Source organism: Diospyros lotus, chromosome 5, assembly GCF_014633365.1.
Source record: "Diospyros lotus cultivar Yz01 chromosome 5, ASM1463336v1, whole genome shotgun sequence".
In the NCBI taxonomy this organism is placed as follows: domain Eukaryota; kingdom Viridiplantae; phylum Streptophyta; class Magnoliopsida; order Ericales; family Ebenaceae; genus Diospyros; species Diospyros lotus.
The window spans coordinates 38,168,635-38,190,373 of record NC_068342.1 but is presented as its reverse complement, the minus strand read 5'-3'; the positions used below and the strand labels follow the sequence as shown (position 1 = coordinate 38,190,373).

The 21,739-nt window shown below is 31.9% G+C and overlaps 1 protein-coding gene across 2 annotated transcripts; it reads right to left on the bottom strand.

The window, feature by feature from the left end:
• Positions 1-8,212: 8,212 nt before the first annotated feature.
• LOC127802514 (uncharacterized) lies at positions 8,213-16,627 on the bottom strand. Of its 2 annotated transcripts, XM_052338355.1 has the most exons (8): positions 16,198-16,319; positions 13,824-13,879; positions 13,394-13,451; positions 12,610-12,690; positions 11,468-11,503; positions 11,067-11,306; positions 10,829-10,970; positions 8,213-9,178 (listed from the first exon to the last, which is right to left on the bottom strand). In XM_052338355.1, the coding sequence occupies exons 2-8, from the start codon at positions 13,862-13,864 to the stop codon at positions 8,706-8,708; spliced, it is 1,071 nt and encodes a 356-aa protein (XP_052194315.1). In that variant the 5' UTR covers positions 13,865-13,879; positions 16,198-16,319; the 3' UTR covers positions 8,213-8,705. The 2 variants fall into 2 exon arrangements, with proteins under 2 accessions (XP_052194315.1, XP_052194313.1); XM_052338353.1 differs by lacking the exon at positions 13,824-13,879 and having other exon boundaries at positions 16,198-16,627.
• Positions 16,628-21,739: the final 5,112 nt, after the last annotated feature.

Here is a 21,739-nt window from a genome sequence, read left to right as displayed (position 1 = left end):
TCTAATACTGAATGACCAACTCAATCAGTAAATTAAGATTGCTTTCCAAATGTTATCGAACCAAGGGGTTGTTGAAGGAGTTTTGGAAGAAGAAGAAGGGGCAAAGGAGTCAAGGGAGAAATTGGTGGCCTAGTAAACAACATTGCCAATAACCTTGTACTTTGCTTTGATTTTGTTACCCATAATGAGAGAGAGAGAGAGACCGAATTTTGACCTAAATTCAAAATCAATTAGACCAATTGACCCAAATTTCAAAATCAAACCCTCTTTAATGGAAGAGGGAAATTGAGAAGGGATTATGAAAAAGCCAGAGCACCCAAAATGCAATGGAACTGCATGTAAGGAACAATAGATAGTTAGGCAATCAAGTCTTGGCAAGCAAATTGGTGATTAAGGTTGTAGTTTGTGGGCACCAAGGGGCTAGCGTTGGAGGAGTTATGGAATAAGAATGGACAAAGGAGTAAAAGGGAGAAATCCATATGAGAAAACCCAGCACTTTGCTTTGATTTTGGCTTGAATATGTTCCCTGGTTTTAATGAAAATTCGAACACCTAATTAACCTTATATTTTGAGGAATACTTAATTTATTTGTGATTAGGTGTACATACCATTGCATCTGTCGATGGTCTTGCAGACGATTTCATAGTCATAGAAACCTTCGTCGAGGACTTGGTGCCTTAGGTAGAGATCGACGATCTTCTTTTGACAACAATTGATCCACTTCACGTTTACCTTTTACCCTAATTTACATGTAGAACCCGCCCTAGAGATCGGGGTGAAAGGCTTATTAAATACTCAGAATTTAATGAGCTTTCTAGCTCTTCTATTAATTCTTGAAGAGAGAAGGGTTTTGCAAAAAGGTCAAGTGCAATGCAAAATAGCCATATTTGATGTGAACGCAATTGGTCTTTATATGTGGTTTAGACCTAACCAGAGTTATCTCAACTAGTTCAAAATAACTATATAATTGAAGTGAAGCAATTGGTTCTTATTTTTGTTTCAAATCTGACCTGGGTTAATGCAATTGAGTTAACCTCGATTTGGGTTTCAATTTTTTATTTTTTTTTATCAATTTCCCATTATAAACATTCATAAAACACCATAGACATTTAAATGCAAAACAAAATTTAATTGATGAATGAATTGAAACCTAATGAACAAAATAAAAGGGATAACATGACATAACTCTTCTACATGCTACTAATATGATGAATACGTTTCCGTTAGACTAGTTTATTCTTGGCTTCACTTATCCTTGTGTTGCTTACCCTTTTCTTCATGCTAAAATTAGTGGCAATTGTAATCTACAATAGTGGAAACTCATGTACTTGTTGGTAGTGTGTTGCAATCTAGGGGGCAATCAAAGTTTTTTCTTCAATCTTCCATCAATGACTCTCTTGGGTCAATCCAAAGAGATGGAGGCAACAAAAACTTAGTTAGTTGCAAACAAAGATGAGGAAAATAAAGAAATCATTGGTGCGAGATGATAGAAGGTGACGATGATCGTCTATGACAAATAGTAGAGAGCGAGAGAAATGGAGGGTGGGGCAAACAAGAGTTATTGAAAGGCAAAATGTATAAAGAATTTCGGAGTTTGAGGTAAAGTTGTGAAAATGCTACAATCTAGATATTTTGAGAATATTACTAGAATATTGCAAAATATTTTTTAGATCTTTAATATAATTTTTTCATAATTATTAATTATGATCTTTAAATAGTAAGTAATTTCTAAAACAAATTTACCATTTCACTTAGACTCATTTTGTTTAATGTTTGTCTAAAAAAATTAAAAAATAAATCATAATTGTCAATTGTCATCCAATACACTTTTTTTTTTTTTTTTAGCACGCACAGAGCACTCCTTTAACCTATACTTTTATATAACCAACACAATATATTTTAGTGTTATGAAACTTTTTGAATAAAATGTTTTCTTAAAATATCTTTTATGTATCTTGCTTAAAAAAATTAACTACATTACTAAGATTTTAACTCATAACCTATAAATAATAATTATTGTTTCAAACAACATTAATACTACACCAAGACTCATTTTACTTAATTTTTGTTTTAAAATATTAAAAATTAAATTACAACTGTCAAATACCAATCAATGAACTTCCATTTAAAATTTTTATATTTTTTGTCGCATGTTTGGCACCTACCAACTGGCCCAATTCCTTCTAATCTGTTGAGTTAACCGCTTAGTAATTGGGGGTTGGCATCACAAATGTCAATTTTCATGTCAAAAAGTGATTTAATTCATGAGTATGCTTTTAACACTCTAAGCCATTATTTGGGGAGTAACCAGGTGTTTTCATCATCAATATTGACATTCGGACGAATGAACTATTCTAATGCTTAGAGATATTTATTGAATTGACGGTTTCTAAGATTTTTTGTGTCCACCCCAAGTGCTTTTCACGTGCTTAGGGAGGTTCGACAATGTAGATTGGAAGTTTTTTCTAAGGGCAACTACTTGGAAGACTTCCTTTTACTGATATATATTGTTATATATAGTTCTTTTGTTTTGTTTTATTCAGAGGAAAGTTCTTTCATTGTTAGTTTAGTTTTTCTCTATTTGTATAATAATTTTATAACTACAGGGGTAGTTTGTGCAAAAATTAAAAATTTTAAATCAAAGTTCATTGATTAATATATATATTTTTTGTAAATCAGAATTATATTGAAAACTAAAAAGCATCTATAGTTTTATGACATAGCATACCTCGAGCATCACAATGAAAGCAATGAAAAAACCCGTGCTTCATTCATTCAACATAGCTTTCTAGGAGAAAAATGCACAAAACATTCAAACACTTGCACTATAATATGTCAAATATTCTTTTTGAGCTCCATCATATGAAATACTAGGTAGTCAAAATCCTTAGCATTTCAACCTAAGCCACCTCTCATGCACTTTTCTACCTTGCTTTACCTATATATTTCAATGTAGAAATGTGGATGAGTGTATGTCGTTTGTATTTGTGCAAAAATTAGTGGCATATTCTTGTATGCTTTAGGAGTTATAAACTTTGCTCGGTCATCTGTCTCCTTAATTTTACTTATTTCTCACAAGTTACAATCTCTTCCAAATGAAATTGAACTTTGTATTTATTAATCTGGCATTTATTGGTCAATCAATCACAATTAATTATAAACCAATATAGAAATTAATAGCTTATGTGGCTATTCAATTTTCATGGGAAACCATTAATATATTAGCATTTGACAATAATAAGAGAAATGTAAAACAAATTGTCCTACATGATTCAATCATAAAGTTAATTAGATTGAAAAGAATTGAAAACAAAAGCAGTAAGATCTAAAATTGAATGACCAACTCAATCAATAAGTTAAGATTACTTTCCAAATGCTATGGAAGAAGAAAAAGGGCAATTAAAGGGATGTTGAAGGAGTTATGGAAAAATAAGAACGGGCAAAGGTGTCAAGGGAGAAACTGGTGGCTTTGTAGACAACATCGCCGATAACCTTGTACTTTGCTTTGATTTTGTTACCCAGATTGAGAGAGAGAGAGAGAGAAATCAAATTTTGACCCAAATTTCAAAACCAAACCCTTCTTTAATGGCAAAGGGAAATCGAGAAGGGATTATGAAAAAGCCAGAGCACCTAAAATGGATTGGAATAGCAAGTAAGGAACAATAGATAGTTAGGCAATCAAGTCCTGGAAAGCAAATTGGTGATTAGGGTTGTAGTTTGAGGGCTCCAAGGGGCTAGCATTGTAGGAGTTATGGAAGAAGAAGGGATGAAGAAGTAAAAAGGAGAAATCCATCTGATAAAACCTTGCACTTTTCTTTGACTTGGCTTGAATATGTTCCATGATTTTAATGCAAATTTGAACACCTAATTAACCCTATTTTGAGGAATACTTAAGTCATTTGTGATTAGGTGTACATACCATTGTATATGTCGGTGGTCTTGTAGACAATTTCATAGTCATAAGAACCTTCGTTGAGGATTGGATGCCTTAGGTAGTGATCATCGACCTTCTTTTGTCAGCAATTGATACACTTCATATTTACCCTTTTCCCTAATTTGTAACCCACCCTAGAGATCGAGTGAAAGGCTTATCCAATACTCAAAAAATTTATCAAGGTTTCTAGCTCTTCTACTAATTCTTAGAGAGAGAAGAGTTTTGCAAAAAGATCAGGTGCAATGCAAAATGGCCATAATTGATGTGAAAGCAATAGGCTTTTATCTATGGTTCAAACCTAATAACCAAAGTTATCTCAACTAGTTCAAAACGGCAATATATTTGATGTGAAGAAATCGGTTCTTGTTTCTATTTCAAATCTAACTTAGGTTAATGCAATTGAGTTAACCACGGTTAGGGTTTCAATTTTTTAGTTTTTTTTATCGATTTCCCATTATAAACATTCATAAAACACCATAGACATTTAAATACAAAGGAAAATTTAATTGATGAATAAACTGAAACCTAAAGAACAAAACAAAAGGGAAACATGGCATAACTCTTCTATGTTCTACTAATATGATGAATACCTTTCCTTTAGACTAGTTTATTCTTGGCTTCATTTATCTTTGTGTTGCTTACCCTTTTCCTCATGCTAAAATTAGTGGCAATTGTAATCTATAATAGTGGAGACTCATGTACTTATTGGTCATGTGTTGCAGTATAGGGGCAATCAAAGTTTTTTCTTTAATCTTTGATTAATGACTTTCTTGGGTAAATCGAGAGAGATGGAGACAGCAAATTAATACTTAGTCAATTGCGAACAAAGATTAGGGAAATAAAAAAATCATTGGTGCTAGACAATAGAAGGTGACATTGATCGTCTACGACAAAGAGTTGAGAGAGAGAAAGGGAGGGTGGGACAAACAAAATTTATTAAAAGGCAAAATGTATAAAGGATTTCATAGTTTAGATGTAAAATTGTGAAAATGTTACAGTATGGATATTTTGAGAATGTTATCAGAATATTACAAAATATTTTTTAGATCTTTAATATAATCTACCCATAATTATTAATTATGATCTTTAAATAGTAATTAATTTGTAAAACAAATTTACCATTCACCTAGACTCATTTTGTTTAATGTTTGTCTAAAAAATTTAAAAAATAAATTGTAATTGTCAATTGTCATCCAATACACTTTAATTTATTTTTTTATTTTTTTTTTGCACATGCATAGCACGAAGCACTCCTTTAATCTATAATTTTATATAACCAACACCATATTTTAGTATTATGAAACTTTGTGAATAAAATGTTTTCTTAAAATATCTTTTATGTATCTTGCTTAAAAAAAAATTAACTACATTACCATAATTTTAATTCATGACCTATAAATAATATTTATTGTTTCAACCAACATGTTTATGTCAAATACCAATCAATGAACTTTCATTTTTTTTTTTTTTTTTTTTGCTGTATGTTTGGCGGCTACCAACCAACCCAATTCCTTCTAATCTGCTGAGTTAACCGTTTAGTAATTGGGGGTTGGCATCATAAATGTCAATTTTTATGTCAAACAGTGATTTTATTTATAAATATGCTTTTAACACTCTAAACCATTATTTAGAAAGTAACCAGATGTTTCCATCATCAATGTTATCATTAGTGCAAATGTGTTGTTCTAATGCTTAGAGACATTTATTGAATTGATAGTTTCTAAAAATTTATGTGTTCTTCCCAAGTGCTTTTCATGTGCTTATGGAGGTTCAACCAAACATGTTTACTACACCAAGACTCATTTTACTTAAATTTTGTTTAAAAATATTAAAAATCAAATTATAACTATCAAATACCAATCAATGAACTTTCATTTATTTTTTTTATTTTTTTTGCAGTATGTTTGGTGGCTACCAACCGAGCCAGTTCCTTCTAATCTACTGAGTTAACTTTTTAGTAATTGGGAGTTGGCATCATAAATGTCAATTTTTATGTCAAACAGTGATTTTATTCATAAGTATGCTTTTAGTACTCTAAACCATTATTTAGGAAGTAAGCAGGTGTTTCCATCATCAATGTTATCATTAGCGTGAATGTGTTGTTCTAATGCTTAGAGACATTTATTGAATTGATAGTTTCTAAAAATTTATGTGTCATCCCCAAGTGCTTTTCATGTGCTTAGGGAGGTTCGACAATGTAGATTGGAAGCTTTTTTGAAGGGCAGTTATTTGGAAGACTTCCTTTGACTCATATATTGTTATATATAGTTCTTTTGATTTGTTTTATTTAGAGAAAAGTCCTTTCTTTGTTAGTTTAGTTTTTATTTTTATTTTTATTTTTTTTCGTGATGCTCGAGATATACCCTCTCATAAAACCATGGATGTTTTTTAATTTTTGATATAATTCTTATTTACAAAAAAATATATATACTAATCAATGAACTTTTATTTAAATTTTTTATTTTTTTGCATGAACCACACACACAAAGGGCGTAGGACCCTCTCAACAGACTCCCAAAAATGAAGGTTTGGATGGCCTACTCCCAGAGCCCCTCCGGTGGGATTTTCCCAAAACGAAAAAGTGCAATCAAGTAACTCCTAAATCTTATTTAAAAATTATACAATGGATAAGAGTAAGTCAAATCTAAGTCAATCCCGAAATATTAAGGATGATTATCACAAATTCGTTTAACTATAAAAAGATGAGTGCTCATTCCACAAAGATAATTTAGTTTTTTTCGATCAAAAATTTTGCTATCTCTTCTAACTACGAGGACCTATAGAAGAAATCATTCAAGTGAGATGAGATAAAGTTGGAGCTAATTGACGACGCATAAAACAATGATGAATCAATCTGCGATGAAGAGCGAAATCGACTTGTCGACGATGTCAATCTCTAAAAGGCTGCTAGAGAGAGAGAAGGAGTTGAGGAGATATCGAAAAACTACCATATCAATGCATGTGTGTATTACTTGTTGACTTAGTATTTAAATGAGTAATTTTGCACAGTTCAGTGGCATATTTAGAATCACAAAAAAGTTTAGAGTTTTACAAGAAAAAATACAAAAGTTTAAAGTGGCATATTTGTTTATGCTTTTGGACCATAAACAAATTATAAATCCTAATCAATCAATCATAACTCATCATATATGAATTTTAATTGATTTCTTTAAAAAAAAGTGTTATTAATGCATTAATAGAATAATTTACTACATTTAAATTCTTATAATTAATATAATTAATGAAAAACCTGTTAGAATACTTCAAAAATAAATATACTTAAACGGTAACAATGAATATGATGAGAATCATTTATACATGCATATATAATGAGGTAACAATTTCATGTTAATTTAGTAATTTGATTAGAAAGAAAACATACCCATATTTCTCTATTTTACCATATAAAATCCTAATATTAATAATAACCAAAGTTGCATCAAAATATTTTGAAGCATATAAAAATAATAATGTTTAGGTAAGTTTATCTTTTGTCTACTATATGTTTAGTTCAATTGACAAAAATATTTTGTTTTTTTACAATTGTAAACACCTATAAAAACTAGTGAATCAACCGTAGATTCTAAAGATCATGAATTTGGGTATTTTACCACACAAATTGTTGTATTTGATCTATGATGGAGAAGAATATCTAAAATTATTGGTAAAATCAAAAAATCAAGACGTGTTGTTATTATTGGGAACAAATGTTTTCTTTAACCGTAGAAAAGAAAAGAATGGTTCATCCCTCCTAAAAATTGCAATGCAAAATGATAACAAGTAAAAAACATACAACTATGTCATTGCCTTGATCAACATTCAAGAGAAAAAAGAAATGGGCATTTGGCCTCTCCCAATATAGTCGTTTGGATAATACTCGAGTTTACCTCCTCATCACTAAAGAGGTGCGGTGGCGAAACTTTCGCAAAGGGAAATCATCCCAAGAAGTGCACATTTGAGCTTTTTACATAACATAAAAAATAATTCTTTGACATAATATGAAAAGTAAAGTTCACATATATGCTACAAAAGGTACAAGAAAAATATTGACATATAAGCCACTTTATTCAATAACTATTGATGATCATTGAGATAATAATTGGATGTGCATAAATAAATTATTGGTTCAATGTCTATTATGCAGAATTGACATTTATATAATAAAAATTAGATATGATCATCCTAAGCGCAGGTTTATCATCTAATTTAACAAGTAGCATAGAAACCTTTGGACAAAGTTAAAGCACTCTTCACGCAATTAGCAAAAGAAACAGACATTGACATCGCAAAAATTTAAAAAAAAAAAAAATTGTGCATACACAATTTGAACAATTAACTAATAATAAGAAGGGGAATGTCTAATCAAATCAAAAAACCAAAAAAAAAAAAAGGAAAAAAAAACAAAAGAAAAGGCAGCACCAGCTGCCTAAACATATGATCTTGTCTCCTTTTCAAAGAGAATTAGAAGCAACCAAAGGTGTCACACTAATTTATGGAATTACTGTACATACCCCCCCCCAAAAAAAAAAAAAAAAAAAAAACAAAAAAAACCTCTAAACCTGGGAACACAATCCAAAAAGAAGCCACACTGGTTTCACAAGCACTATACATCCAATGTTTTCATTCTGCCTGTACACTTGCAAACCACACATTAGGCCATGACAGATTTTCACTCATCCATGTGCTTGTATTGTATGTCTCTTCATGCATCTTGATCTTGAAGTAGTGAGATTCTGACAGTGGGATGTGCAAAGAAACTCGTCCATTAGCGTTACAATCTCGAGCGGATGCGTTTGATGGCACTCAAAGGCGAGCGTCTGTGAGCAGAGGCTACCGGCTGGCCATTCAAGGAACCCGAGAATTTAATATCCCAACCTTCGATGTTCTTGGGAACACACGCGTCGAAGAGGATTCGACCAAGGACGCTATGGGCATTCATCCTAGGAGGGCTAGACGAATGAGCCAATCCTTCTTTTCGCTCATCTTGTAAATTTACGGATTCTCTACCACTGCTATATTCTGCTGAACTGGGCAAGAAGAAATGGTCGTTTGGCCCACGTGCAACTCTTCTGAAGCTTTGGTTTGAGTTATCTGCAACATTCTGGAGGTCACAAATTAACTCAGATATCTGATCATGCATATCCTCCATAGAAATTTGGATCTTTTCGGAATAAACTGAAACTGCATGCTCAAGAAGCTTGGTCACAGCCGCCCTGTATTCAGTAGGGTGTTGCTCGTAATGGCCTGCAGCAGCATTAAAATGATTACCAGTGAAGACAAGAAATAACTTAACGGGGACGACCACCACTCAACACAAAAGCTGGAACTCTGTTCTGAAAATCATAAACCCAAGTGGTATCACTCTTGGATTCAATGAGAGGGACCATCATAGGTGAAGATCTTTCAGCACCAATTTTCCTGATAAACTAATCATTATCGGAAAAAAAAGGGTAAGACACTTCTATCTGATTCTTCTATTTCCTTGCTCTTATCACCCATGCTTTGTTAGTTATTTTTGAAAACTGTGGAAATCATTTTCCTCTGTTAACCGGGGTTCACTGATAAGAGTCTTTGAGATTGTTCGTGGATATTTTCCTTGAACTCCTAATGACCTTGTGCCTCTACCCCCTGAAACCCACATTTCTGAACCTGCTAAAATATTACAGTTCACATGCCGAGATTAGACGTAAAAATGCAATGAGTAATATGGATTATACACTTGTTGCTAATGTGCATCGTAGAGATAGGGAATTTGATGTGGGTGACTATCATGGCTCACAATCATCCTGAGTGTTTCCCCAAACATTCTTTCAAGAAATTACATGCTCAAGCTATGACCCATTCTCCATTATTCATAAACTTGGACTTAATTCTTATTCACTAGATTTACCCGATAATATGAATATTAGTGCTATTTTCAATGTGGAAGAGTGTCACCTTACTGGGGAAAATTTGAGCCTCATATTTTGCCTACTAGTGTTCTTGAAGATCATCAAGTCTCTCACTTTTCACACCTTCCTCAGCAAAGGGATGTGATTGATATGTTCAATGATCAGAATGTGGCTTTCTCTCATGGAGATTATTGTAGGCTGTTTGGCAGTGTTGTGTTGTGGTTTGTTGTGTTGTGCTCTGCTGTGTAGTGTTGATAAAAGTAATGTTTGGTTAAAAGGGATGTTCTAGAATTGGTATTGTGCTTGTTAATGTTAAAAGTAAGTAATTCTTGTTTGGTTAACATTTTTACAACTGTATTATAGATATACAAAAATGACTAAAATATACACCAAATATTCTAAATAAGCATTTTAAACTAAGGCTCCATTGTTTTTGGCATAAAATATTTTCTTAAAATATGTTTTGATTAAAAAATAATTTATACCAAAAGGTAAATAATTACATGCCTAAAAACAGTTGTTGCAAATAGTGCTAAAGTCATAACCATACTCTTTTATACATAATTTGCTTATTATCTGGCGAAAGTTTTCACTGCTTTAAAGAAGAAGAAAAACAAAAATTAATACAAGAAAAGAGGAAAGAAAAAGACCATACTATCAGACGCTAACATAAAGACACCTAATGTGGTACATCAACATAAACATGACAATTTGAACATAAAAAAAAATTAAATATTGAGGGGGCAAAAGAAAAAGATGGAGTATTCAAAAGAAGAGTGTTTGTATGTTTGAAACCATGCATTATGTACACTTGTAATTCTGTTGAGGCAGTTAGATTCTAACACATTATTTAAATATCGATGTGGAGAATCGATTATGCCGGCTTTCAAGGAAACTAATATGGCACAAATAATTTTTTTTCTTTTGACAAGTGAAGATGAATGCTAAATTCTAAACTTCAACAAGCATAAATGTAGGGGAACAGAAAGAAATTGAAACTAACCTACATGGGGAGAGCTGATCCATTTCACAAGTTTAACACTTGCCCCAAGCTCCTGTAAACGCTGAGAAAAATTGCAGATGGCTGGATATGGAGCAGCAACATCATTTTCTGAACATAAAATGAGATAAGGGGCTCCCAAACTCTATAACAAAAGAAAAAGAAAAAGAAAATATCTAATTAAATAAGAGAAAAGGATAAAAGTTGAGAATTTGATAATGTACTGACAAAACAAACTCACCACTGTGGAGTAAAGGGTCTGCCAGTACTCAGCACGGTGGGATCCAAACCCAGTAAGAAACAGGGCATCTAGTCCAGAAGTAACACCTTTTGCAACCCAAGAAACTAATTTAGCTGAACCAGGCATTCTAAGAATGGCAGTAGGTAATGTGAATCGAGCACCCAAGTCACTAGCAAAATCAACTGGACCAGAGTCATAGATGTGACCAGAGATGCAGCTCCTAATCAACCGAGTATCATCCTGTACAGGAAATGAAAATTCAGGTGCCTGAAGAAAGTGCTGCTAAGCATTGAAAGCATAAATTCTATAAGATCAAGAAAGAAATGAGACAGTAACTGCTGCATTTCAAAATCAAAACACAGAATGCAGAACTCTAAACTGAAATCTAAATGAAAACATACCAAACTAAGCTTGGCATCACAAGCTCCTTCAATAACCTGCATCAGGTGTTGAAAATGCATTAAACAGACAGAGTTAGAACATCACACTCAGCATTCATAGGCCACGGGGGAATGCATCTTATATCACTGGTATGAAGAATAAGAAGCACAGAATTTTGATAGGATTACATGAACATGTTCAAACATTCTTTTGAGTCATAGGACATTTGAGTCATAGGCCCATTGTGTAGATGCACAGAAAGCACATTTCAAGTTAAAGACGAGCTTATATAATGGGGAAAAATAATTTCTTGCTATATTTGTAAAGCAAAAATCAAGAAATCTTTATCACTTACACAACACATGGTCATTTGTTGTCTCAAGGTATCAACATTTCTTCTCATAATTTCAATGAGTCTATATTAGTAATTTTATAAGTCATCGATTCCTCAAATAATCAAGAAATATGGTCGGTGGCCATAGGCCTAATTCTTCTGTCCAAGAAGAACCATACAGAAGAAACAATTATCTTTTAAGCGAGAAAAATCCAACCAAATGGAAAACTAGTTTATAGAATAAGTACCAGTAAATTTGTTTTCTAAAAAGGGGTATATTACCAAAAAGACATCAAACTTTAACGAGTTTATCAATTTTACAGCAAAATTTAAAAATTATCAATTTTACACAAAAACTTTCAATTTTGTATCCACTATATAATACCGTGATAAATCATCTAACAGAATAGAGCTCCATTAAAGCAGGTTAATATCGCTATCTGTTTCACACATCAGATTGCACATCACCCCATTTTAAGAAAATTCTATTTTGTTAGATGATTTATCATAGAATTGTACAATTTGTACAAATTTGATCATTTTTATAGTTTAGTGTGGAATTGATAAACCCATCTACGTTTGGTATTTTTCTGTTAATTTACTCAAGATAAATAAATTCCTGCAGATTGAAATATCATATTTGAAAAATATTGCTTTTCAAAATAAGAGTTATGAAACATTCTCTAGACAAATAGATAGAAATGTTAAACCCACCCAAGGAACAAAGAAAAATACCGACCACGAATATTTGTTGATGGTTTGGATAATCAAGAAAACTAACTACTATGGTTTCAAGAGAGAGAGAGAGCTCAGTCTTTCAACAATTACCTGGATAACCTTGTACATGCAAGCTTTTGAGCCACCAGAAAAGGCTGCGAGGACTAAAGGACATGGCCTAATCCTTAGCTCCTATATTATCCCAAAAAAAAAAGAGCACATAAGTACAAATGAACTGGGTAAAATTCCAAAACTAGGCTGCAATCTATCTTTCATGACAAGTAGAGTGTTTAGTTAGTGGAATCTTTCATTTATTACATGGTGTGACCAACTTCTTGGAGATGTAGAGCCTAATTCAATTTATGACACCTACACAGAGCTGGTACGAGGGTCTTGCTACTCAGCCAGCAGGCCAGGGTCAAGGGGGCACATAAGCAGAGTCCCCAAACCCTAAACACTAAATAGGCCTAAAACCAAAACAAATTAGGAATCTTGCTTGAATTAGGAGTTCTACTTTTGCCATAGTTTTCATATATAAATATATTGGCATAATTCTTGTAATTGTAACCTTCTCAAATAGTTAAAAATACTTAGTGCGACCGTGGACATAAACATTCTTTGTCGAACCACGTAAATTTTGTCTTTTGTGTGTGTGTGATTTTGTTCCAGTTTTTACTTTCTTTCTCCTCGATTTGTTCCCTAACACCACTCAACTTAACTAAGCTTTTTGTCCCAGTATCGACATGCTTTTTGTCCCAACATTGACATAAATTTCAAAATAGTCATCTTCCAAGTTCCAATTACTTATGAGCCTCTCAATTGCAATCTCCAAAATCAGTTTTGGCATCATATGAGATTCAGCCAAATAAGAGCAGCAAACAAAATTAATACTAACCTCAACAAGTTCATTAAGAACAGCAAATGCCAATGATGTGGCCCTCTCAGAAAATAATCTGTACCAAAATCATAGTTAACAGACCGAAAATGCAAAAAAAGTGCATCAACAACGATATCAAGAGGAACATAATTCCTCCTTCAATGATTATTATGATAAAATAAGATGAAAGCAAATAAAAAGTTAAAATGAAGTAATCAGTCAAAATTTGGAGGATATAATTTAAAAGATCCAGAACCTGGTTGAATATTTTCATTGCTTACCTTTTAACTCTAGAAAAATATCCTTACACTGATTAGTGAATTTTATATTAGCAATTATTAGAAACTAGCCAATATGTTAATATTAAACATTCAGGAGACTAAAATTGCTACGCAACAAATGAGATAAATTGAAACCAAGCAACCATACTCAACCAAGGAAGCCTCACCTAACCAGCTGAGAAGAGCCCAGCAACTCCACTTTGCCCATTGCCTGTGACTAGTTCTGCAGTCAGATAGTTTTCATGCCTCACAAATTCAAGTTCTTACATCTTTCCGCCCCTTTAGGCAGCTTTCCAACATAATCATATTTATTTATCCAAACAAATAAAAACTAGGAATCTTGCTCGCTTGTCTATTGTCTTCCAGCAGCTTACGCATACTGGGCACTGAACTAAATCAAATTAGTGAATTTCCATCAATTTTGTCCAACATGATGCTGCCCCAGAATTTCTAAGAAGTGATTTTATGATTACCTCTTCTGGCATTATCACCTATCAATATTACATCTCCATTTTGATCAACCAAATAATGAACACAGAACTTATTTACCATCAGTTCTAAACCACAAAGCGAGGCAGGCCTTATAGTTGAATAACAAAATGCTAATTTTGTTTATACTTAGTTGATGACTTATGGTTTGGAAACTTTTAAAAGTTTTATGCAGGTCATGGGTTACCTGATACCAACTCTCCTACTTTATTCAAACTAGATATACAGAGAAAAGGATATCAATCATGAAGCCATCAAGTTTCTGCTTTATCCATGCCATCATAACTGTAATAAGCAAGATAATCCTCAATATTCCTATTTGTATGAAAATCCAAACCAACAAAATGGTGGCATTTATTATGTTTTAGCGATGATTTTCATTTGTCCTAACCAACAACACAGCAAGCCTTAATCTTGCTATGTGGAGTTGGTTATAATTCATATAGCTTGCCAATCATTTCTTTTATGGCCTTATCTTTTGTAAGGTTCTTATAACTTATATCATACTTCAAGTTCTTACAGCCCTGTCTTTTGGTAAAGGCTTGTTTCATTCCATCCACTCTCCTCACAAGAACCTCTATTGGTCTTCATCTCACATAATCAAATCATCATAATTGTGTCTTATGTATCTTATTTTTAGTGGAAGCCACTCTGACCAAATTACGAATAACTTCAATTTTCATTTTATCTTTCCTTGTATGATCACACATCCATCATGGCAACCAATATTTGTATAGCACCTAAGATTTTGCATATATTGGTGCTTTACTACCTAACATTTGTGCCATACAATAAAGTTAGTCTTATAGTTATCTTGCAAAAATTGTCATTTTAATTTTATTATTTTACAAGTAACATCCTCACTAATCTCCCAAGATGTCTAAATTAATCTTTTCTTGGATGGCTTGATCTTCAAGTTTTACCATAACATCATCCACACCTTTTTTTTTTAAGTAAACTTACCTTCTATATACTCAATTTTAAATTTCATTACTTTAAAACCTCTAGATTTTAAAATATTCCTTCATATCTTAAGCCTAGTATTCACTTCTTCTTTTCCCTTATCCAATAAGACAGTGTCATCAACAAATAGCATACAATAAGGCACCTTTTCTTGATTATGTTTAGTGAGTTCATCCATTACTAAGAAAAGTGATAAGGGCTTAATGGAAATCCTTAGAAAAGCATCAGTGTCTCCTGCACATGCTCTGATATGTATTTCTACTCCATGACAAGTTTTAAGTGCATGTATATAAGTAGTTTGGACTTCTTAATTCTATAAGACCCTTCATAAGATTTTTCCTATAAACTTTGTCATAAGCTTTTTCCAAATCTATAAACACCATATGTAAATCCTTTTGTTTATCTCTATACCTTCTTAGGCCAAGTATAAGTTTCTATTGTTGGCCTACCATACATCAAACCAAATTGGCTTTTAAACACCTTGGTTCCTTTCCTTCATATTTGGTGAATCACTCTCTCTCAGAGTTTCATAATGTGTAGCATTAGCTTGATTCCACAACTGTGAACATATTCTTTATTCTCACAAATAGATACTATAGTGCTCTTCCTCCACTTATTCAGCATCCTTTTTGATTTAAGGATTACATTAAATAATTTCATTAACCAAAAAATGCCCTCTTCTCCAATGCATTCCCACGCTACTAGCAGAAACTGTAGGCACTTGCCAACCATTGTCTGACAAAGGTAGCAGAAACTAAATCCTAACCATTTTGGGTACATGCCACAAACAAGTTTGAAGCCAGTAGCAGTATCCTTAGTGTCAATTCTCGTTTAGCACCCCAGAAATCAGAATGACGCCTAAAGCCAAGTTCAGTAAAGGTCCCCCTACTACACTGACTGAAATTTGGAGACAACATCGCTGTTCAGCCTAGTGGAAGCAGAACAAGTCATCCAAAATCTAATCTAAGATTCCGTAAAAAATTAACGAACAATCACAAACTATTATTACACATTGAAACTTCAAAACTTACACAACAATGGTAACGATACAACACCAGTTGCAAATCGCGATGGGAATTATAAACTCACGGGTTGAGGAAGTCCGAAAGGCAGACGAGAGAGTCCCATCCGAGAGACGAGTAGAGATCGACGTAAGTCTTCAAGTGGGCCTGGTGAACCGAAACCCAAGCAAAGATCACCACGATTCCTTGGACCTTTGTCCCGGCGGTTTGGTTCCGGAACCAATAGAATCTGCCGCCACCTCCTCCTCCTCCTCCTCCTCCTCCTCCTACTGCGTTGCTCAACATAGGTGAAGCCGAACCTTGCAGATACACACACACGGAGTTCTGCAATTAGGGCTTCTCGAAGAATTAACCGATTGGAAAGGAACCCTAACCCTAGCTGTTGGTTGGGATTGGGCTTTGCATTGAGAGAGCGAGAGAGAAGAGAGTGTAAAACTGATTTGGGAATTTGACCGTTCGGTCGAGAGGTGGGGGACCGGTGGTGAGTATGAAAATGAGAGGGGGTAACTCCGTGGGGTCGTTCCTTCCTTTTGGTGGTGGTGGATCAACGGGGACGGATAGCTCTTGCCACGTCGGACACCTATGACCACGTGGGTCCCATAAAAATAAATTATCTGTAATCCCATTTCAATAGCATTATTATAAATATTTTTTAATAAATTAATAAAAATTATCAATTACTTTTCAAAATTATGTTTTTTAAAAATATAAACAATTTTTTAAAAAAATAATTAATAATTTTATAAATAGTGTTATGAAGTTTTTGCATAAATGTTTATAAAAAAACATCAATATTATTTTATTAAGATCAACATTTTGAATATAATCGATTATTTTTGGATAATTCAATCTAATTTAAATTTTTATAAATAAGAAGATACTTTTGGTTTTCAATTTCTAATTTGATTATGATACTATTATTATATAAGCAATTATTAAATATGGTACTATGAAAATCTATTATATTTTTTATTTTTAAAATTGTTGCAGCATATTCTTTTATTTTTAAAATTATTAAATACATCATTCTCAGGAAAAAATATTCTCCCAAAAAGATTCTCCTAGGAGGAATAATTCTCTAAGAGCACCACTCAAATAGTATTCTTAAGACCAGTTTTGCTAGATAAACACATCACACGCTACAATTCACTTAGTCAGGTCAATCTTTTAATGAAAATGACAAGAAATAACATCTCCTGCGCAACTTTGCCCCACGTTGGGTCTGTTTGTTGTAGTTTAAAAATTATAATTTTTAACTTCTAGTTTTAAAAAAATAGGTATATAGTGTTTGTTTAACTTGTAGAATTCTACCTTATATCTTCTACTAGCTTTTAGAAGGGATAGAAGCTGGCTTTTTCAAAACTGGGGTACCCTAACTTCTACAACTTCTGATTAAACAGTTACATTTTTGTGACAATTTTACCCCTATTTTTAACAAAGAATTATTCTTTTGTCCACGCAATCAAGGGTCTCTCTTCTCCACTGTCATCTCCATTTTCAGATCTCTTCTTCTCTCTCGTCATCTCCCTTTATCTCTATACACTAATTAATTTTTTTATAACACTTGAAACTTATACATATACACTAATTAATTTTTAAATTATCATTCTATAATTATTAAGGGTATTTGGACAATTATACAAAAATAAATTATTTTATAGCTTATGATATCAAACATCACAACTGTTTAACTACAACTTCTGAGAAGTTGTAACAAACAAGTTCACAACTTATTCTAAGTTTTAAAAGCTATAATTTAATAAGTTAGAAGGTATAATTTCTTTAATTAAACTGCAACAAACGGGGCCATTGTTTCGCACAAAGTGGCTAGCTTAAAACAAACTCTCTTTCCTCTGAGGGACCATTCTTTCTAGATGGGGGGTTTCTCATGAAGGTCCTCTTCCGAGCTTAATGCCAAGATAATCATGTACGCCTAGGAGAGCATCGCATCCCTTAGGCATGTGTGCCACATATCCCAATCACGAAATCTATAAATACACCTCAACCTTTCATATTGGGGATCTTTTTTTTGGTTTTTTTCTGGCCATTCTTCTAGAACTTCCTTCTTTCTGTTTTTCTAGACCTTTTTTCAACCAGTCCAACCTTTCATACTCCAGACACTCTGACGATTCAATTTCTCCCTAAAGGAATCCACTTATCCCAAGCCATACGTCACAGTACACTACATGCTGCTACATACTTTGACTACATCTGGATTCCACCATATCACTTTTTGACTTAAGTATCAAAAGGTCCACATAAAAAGAAATTCTTGTATGTTTTCTAACCTGCTCCTGTCTTGCAAACCATTTCTTCCCTGACAACTTTCCCAAACAATGGATCGAGCCTCTCCCAGCCCTTCCTCGAATGACCTTGTCTTGTGCCAAGCCCTATCGAGTTCTTCTTGAGATTTTTTCAAAATAAATAAATTTTAATCATTGTATTTGAACAACAAAAAAAATATTTTTTATATATTTTGTTAAAAAACACACATACCAAACAAAGAAGATATGATTTATCATGAACCTATGAGCTTCAAATTATAATAAAATAAGAATAATTTTATTATAATGTCAATATTTATTTTTATTTAAAATTTAATTAAAAAATAAAATCTAAACTAAGATATCCAGAATAAAGTGGTCTTTCATTTCAAATTAATTTCACCATGTGGAGCCCATTTCCCAAGAATCAATACTAAGGGTGCATTTGATAGGCATGGAAAATGAGGGTGGAATTCGAATTCCATCTAAATTCTAAGAAATTCTATCACACAGCTTTTCAATTCCATGGAATTCAAATTCCATCTTAGTTCAAAAAGTGCAAATTTTCCTTGAAATCAAGGAATTGAAATTTCTAGGGGTTGGGGTGAGAATTGGAATTCCATGGAATTGGAATTCCATCCTTATTTTTCACCTCTATCAAACGCACCCTAAGGTTTTTAACTCAAGTAATATTTGTTAAAATCATCAAGATAATGGAGTATCAAGATAAAATTGAAATAGTTTCTGAACTAAAATATGAAATGATCAAAATAAGATTGATAAACATTTCAAAATTTCTATCAGTCTGTTTATTGAATTTTTGGTAATCCATTGAAAATTATATTTTTTTTCTTTCTATATGTTTGTTAAATGCATATGATAAATACCGAGATAAAGGTTTTTTTTACCAAAATATCTCTATTACCAAATTCATTTAAAACTATATATTAACATTAACAATAAATTTATGATTAAGGTCATGTTTTATGATTAATGTGAATTGTTAAAAAATTAAAATTAAAAATAGTGTTTTATTTTCTAAATTAATGTCCAAAATAGATTCTAAAAAAAACTCAGAAGGTAGAAATAATTATTAGTGAAATTACAATAATTCCACTTAGATAATTAAAAATTGTCAAAACATATTTCATATTAGATAATAAAATATAAAATTGAATAAAATAATTTTAAAAATAGGTGAAAGGAATTTGTATTAGATCATAATATATATAGAGAGAGGGAGAGAAATATAAATTTTAAAAATCGGTGAAAGGAATAATGTTATTTAAATTTTAAAAATTGTCAAAATATATGATAATTTAAAAATGTATTAAATGACATTAATTATCCTAGAACGGGCATATATGTAATTTACATTTATTTATAAAATCTTAGATAAATTTATCTGGAGATGGATCAAATAAATTAATTTGTAAAAAGTCGGATAAGAAGTCACGTGAAGATTTTTTCAGAAATTGTCAAATAAATTTAACAAAAACATTGAAAAACTAAAAAATCCGAAATATTTTTAATATCTTACATTTTCCATTCTATATCTTAGTTAACAAACATTAACTAAGGGAACTAAATTGATAAAATTGTTTGATTATTTTAAAAAAATAATGCTAAATTTTAGCACTAAAATAAATTCATGTCCATTGAGTGTCACAATAATTGCACTCATTAAAATGTGTAAACTCTTACTAAACATTTTTAGTTATTTTGATTAATTCTGATTATTAGGCTAATTCGATTGAACTACTTTTTTAATACAACTCCAAATAATTGTTAATAAGCTTTTTTTAGGTTAAATTATATAAAACCCCCTGCATTTAAAGTCATGTGCAATTTATCCAGTGCTTTCGATTGCATCAAAAAATCCCTCTTACACTTTCAAAATGTTGCAATCAGCTACAATTTGTTATTATTTTATATATTTTTGTATACTAATCTACATACCAAATACATAATTTTACATACATAATTTCAATATATCAAAAAAATACAAAATTTTGTATTAATTAACTAGTAAATTGCACAAAATTATATAAAATAATAACAAATTGTGGCTGATTTGTAATATTTTGAAAGTGTAAAGAATTTTTTTGATGCAATCGAAAGCATATGAGGTAAGTTGCACATGACCCAAAGTGCATGAAGGTTTCATATAATTTATCATTTTTTTTATAAAAATAGTACATAACTAAAACTAGGACATATACGTGATATCACAAAACCAACTAACCAACCACCAAAACAAAACCAAATATACGAGAACCACTTACCACAGCCAAACAAAAAAACCCAAATAACCCCATTGTTAACCCTTGCAAGCAGGAAACTCCTAAGAAGGGCAGCTTAGAGGAAGGCGACAATAATGAGTCATTATTTAGATAATGCATTGAATTTGATGTGCTAATTGAGCCATAAATCGTCTCTAATTATAAAAACAATGATTATAGTTACGCTTTCGTCAAATAAAATACATGGTTGCTTGCAAAACCAAATGATTATTAGCCATGGGCCACCACAAGTTACTATTAGTGTTCGAAGGTGGTCATCAATTATGTGAATGAATAAAATATAATTAAGGGGTTGGGTAAAAAAATGAGTAAGAATTTATTAATTAGGTGATGTTTTGATAGTAATTTTTTTAATTTTAATATTTTAAGAAATTTAAATAAAATGAGTCATTTATTAATTATTTTAATTGATATGTTTTTTTGCTATAATAGTTATTAATATTTTTTGATACATTTATTTTAGAGTAATACTATAACTCATAAGTGAGGATAGTGTCATGAGTTATGTATTGCATCCGCATTGAAAGAGGTGCTAAATAGAGAAAACAATAGCAAGTGATCTTTTTATCCTCCTCCAATAAGGAGTCACTACATGACTGATGATATCGTTACCAGTCATAACTCCTACTATTATTCTTAATTGAAGGTGAGGAGAAATATCTCCTTTTTGAGAATTGAGAGAGACGACAACAAGAGACAATCATTTGAATTTGGAAAAATTACACTCTTTTCAATCTTAAAATCTATGTGACTTAATTATGGAGGACACTTTTTATATCTTAAAAATTACAATCACTTTCCTTATTTATATCCCTTTTGTCTCTCTTTATTAAGTTGACACCATTTTAATTATATAACTCTAAATTCACAACTAGTCTACGGCCATTTAAGTTTCACAAAATAATAGACAAAATACGTACCCATGCACCCCTTTTTTTTTTTTTTATCCCAAATTTACCAATTAAAAGAGACTTTTGCAAATTAAACCCAACCATGCATGCATGCAAACTCCCAGTGGTTTGTTACTTTGCAGCTGACTATG

What these genes read in the sequence shown, in the direction of transcription:
- LOC127802514 (XM_052338353.1), bottom strand. Translation starts at nt 16,415, where the DNA reads ATGTTGAGCAACGCAGTAGGAGGAGGAGGAGGAGGAGGAGGAGGAGGT. An exon ending in GCATGTACAAGGTTATCCAG is followed by an intron (nt 11,504 to 12,609) that starts GTAATTGTTGAA and finishes CACCTGATGCAG; the next exon opens with GTTATTGAAGGAGCTTGTGA. An exon ending in AGACCCTTTACTCCACAGTG is followed by an intron (nt 10,971 to 11,066) that starts GTGAGTTTGTTT and finishes CTTTTGTTATAG; the next exon opens with AGTTTGGGAGCCCCTTATCT.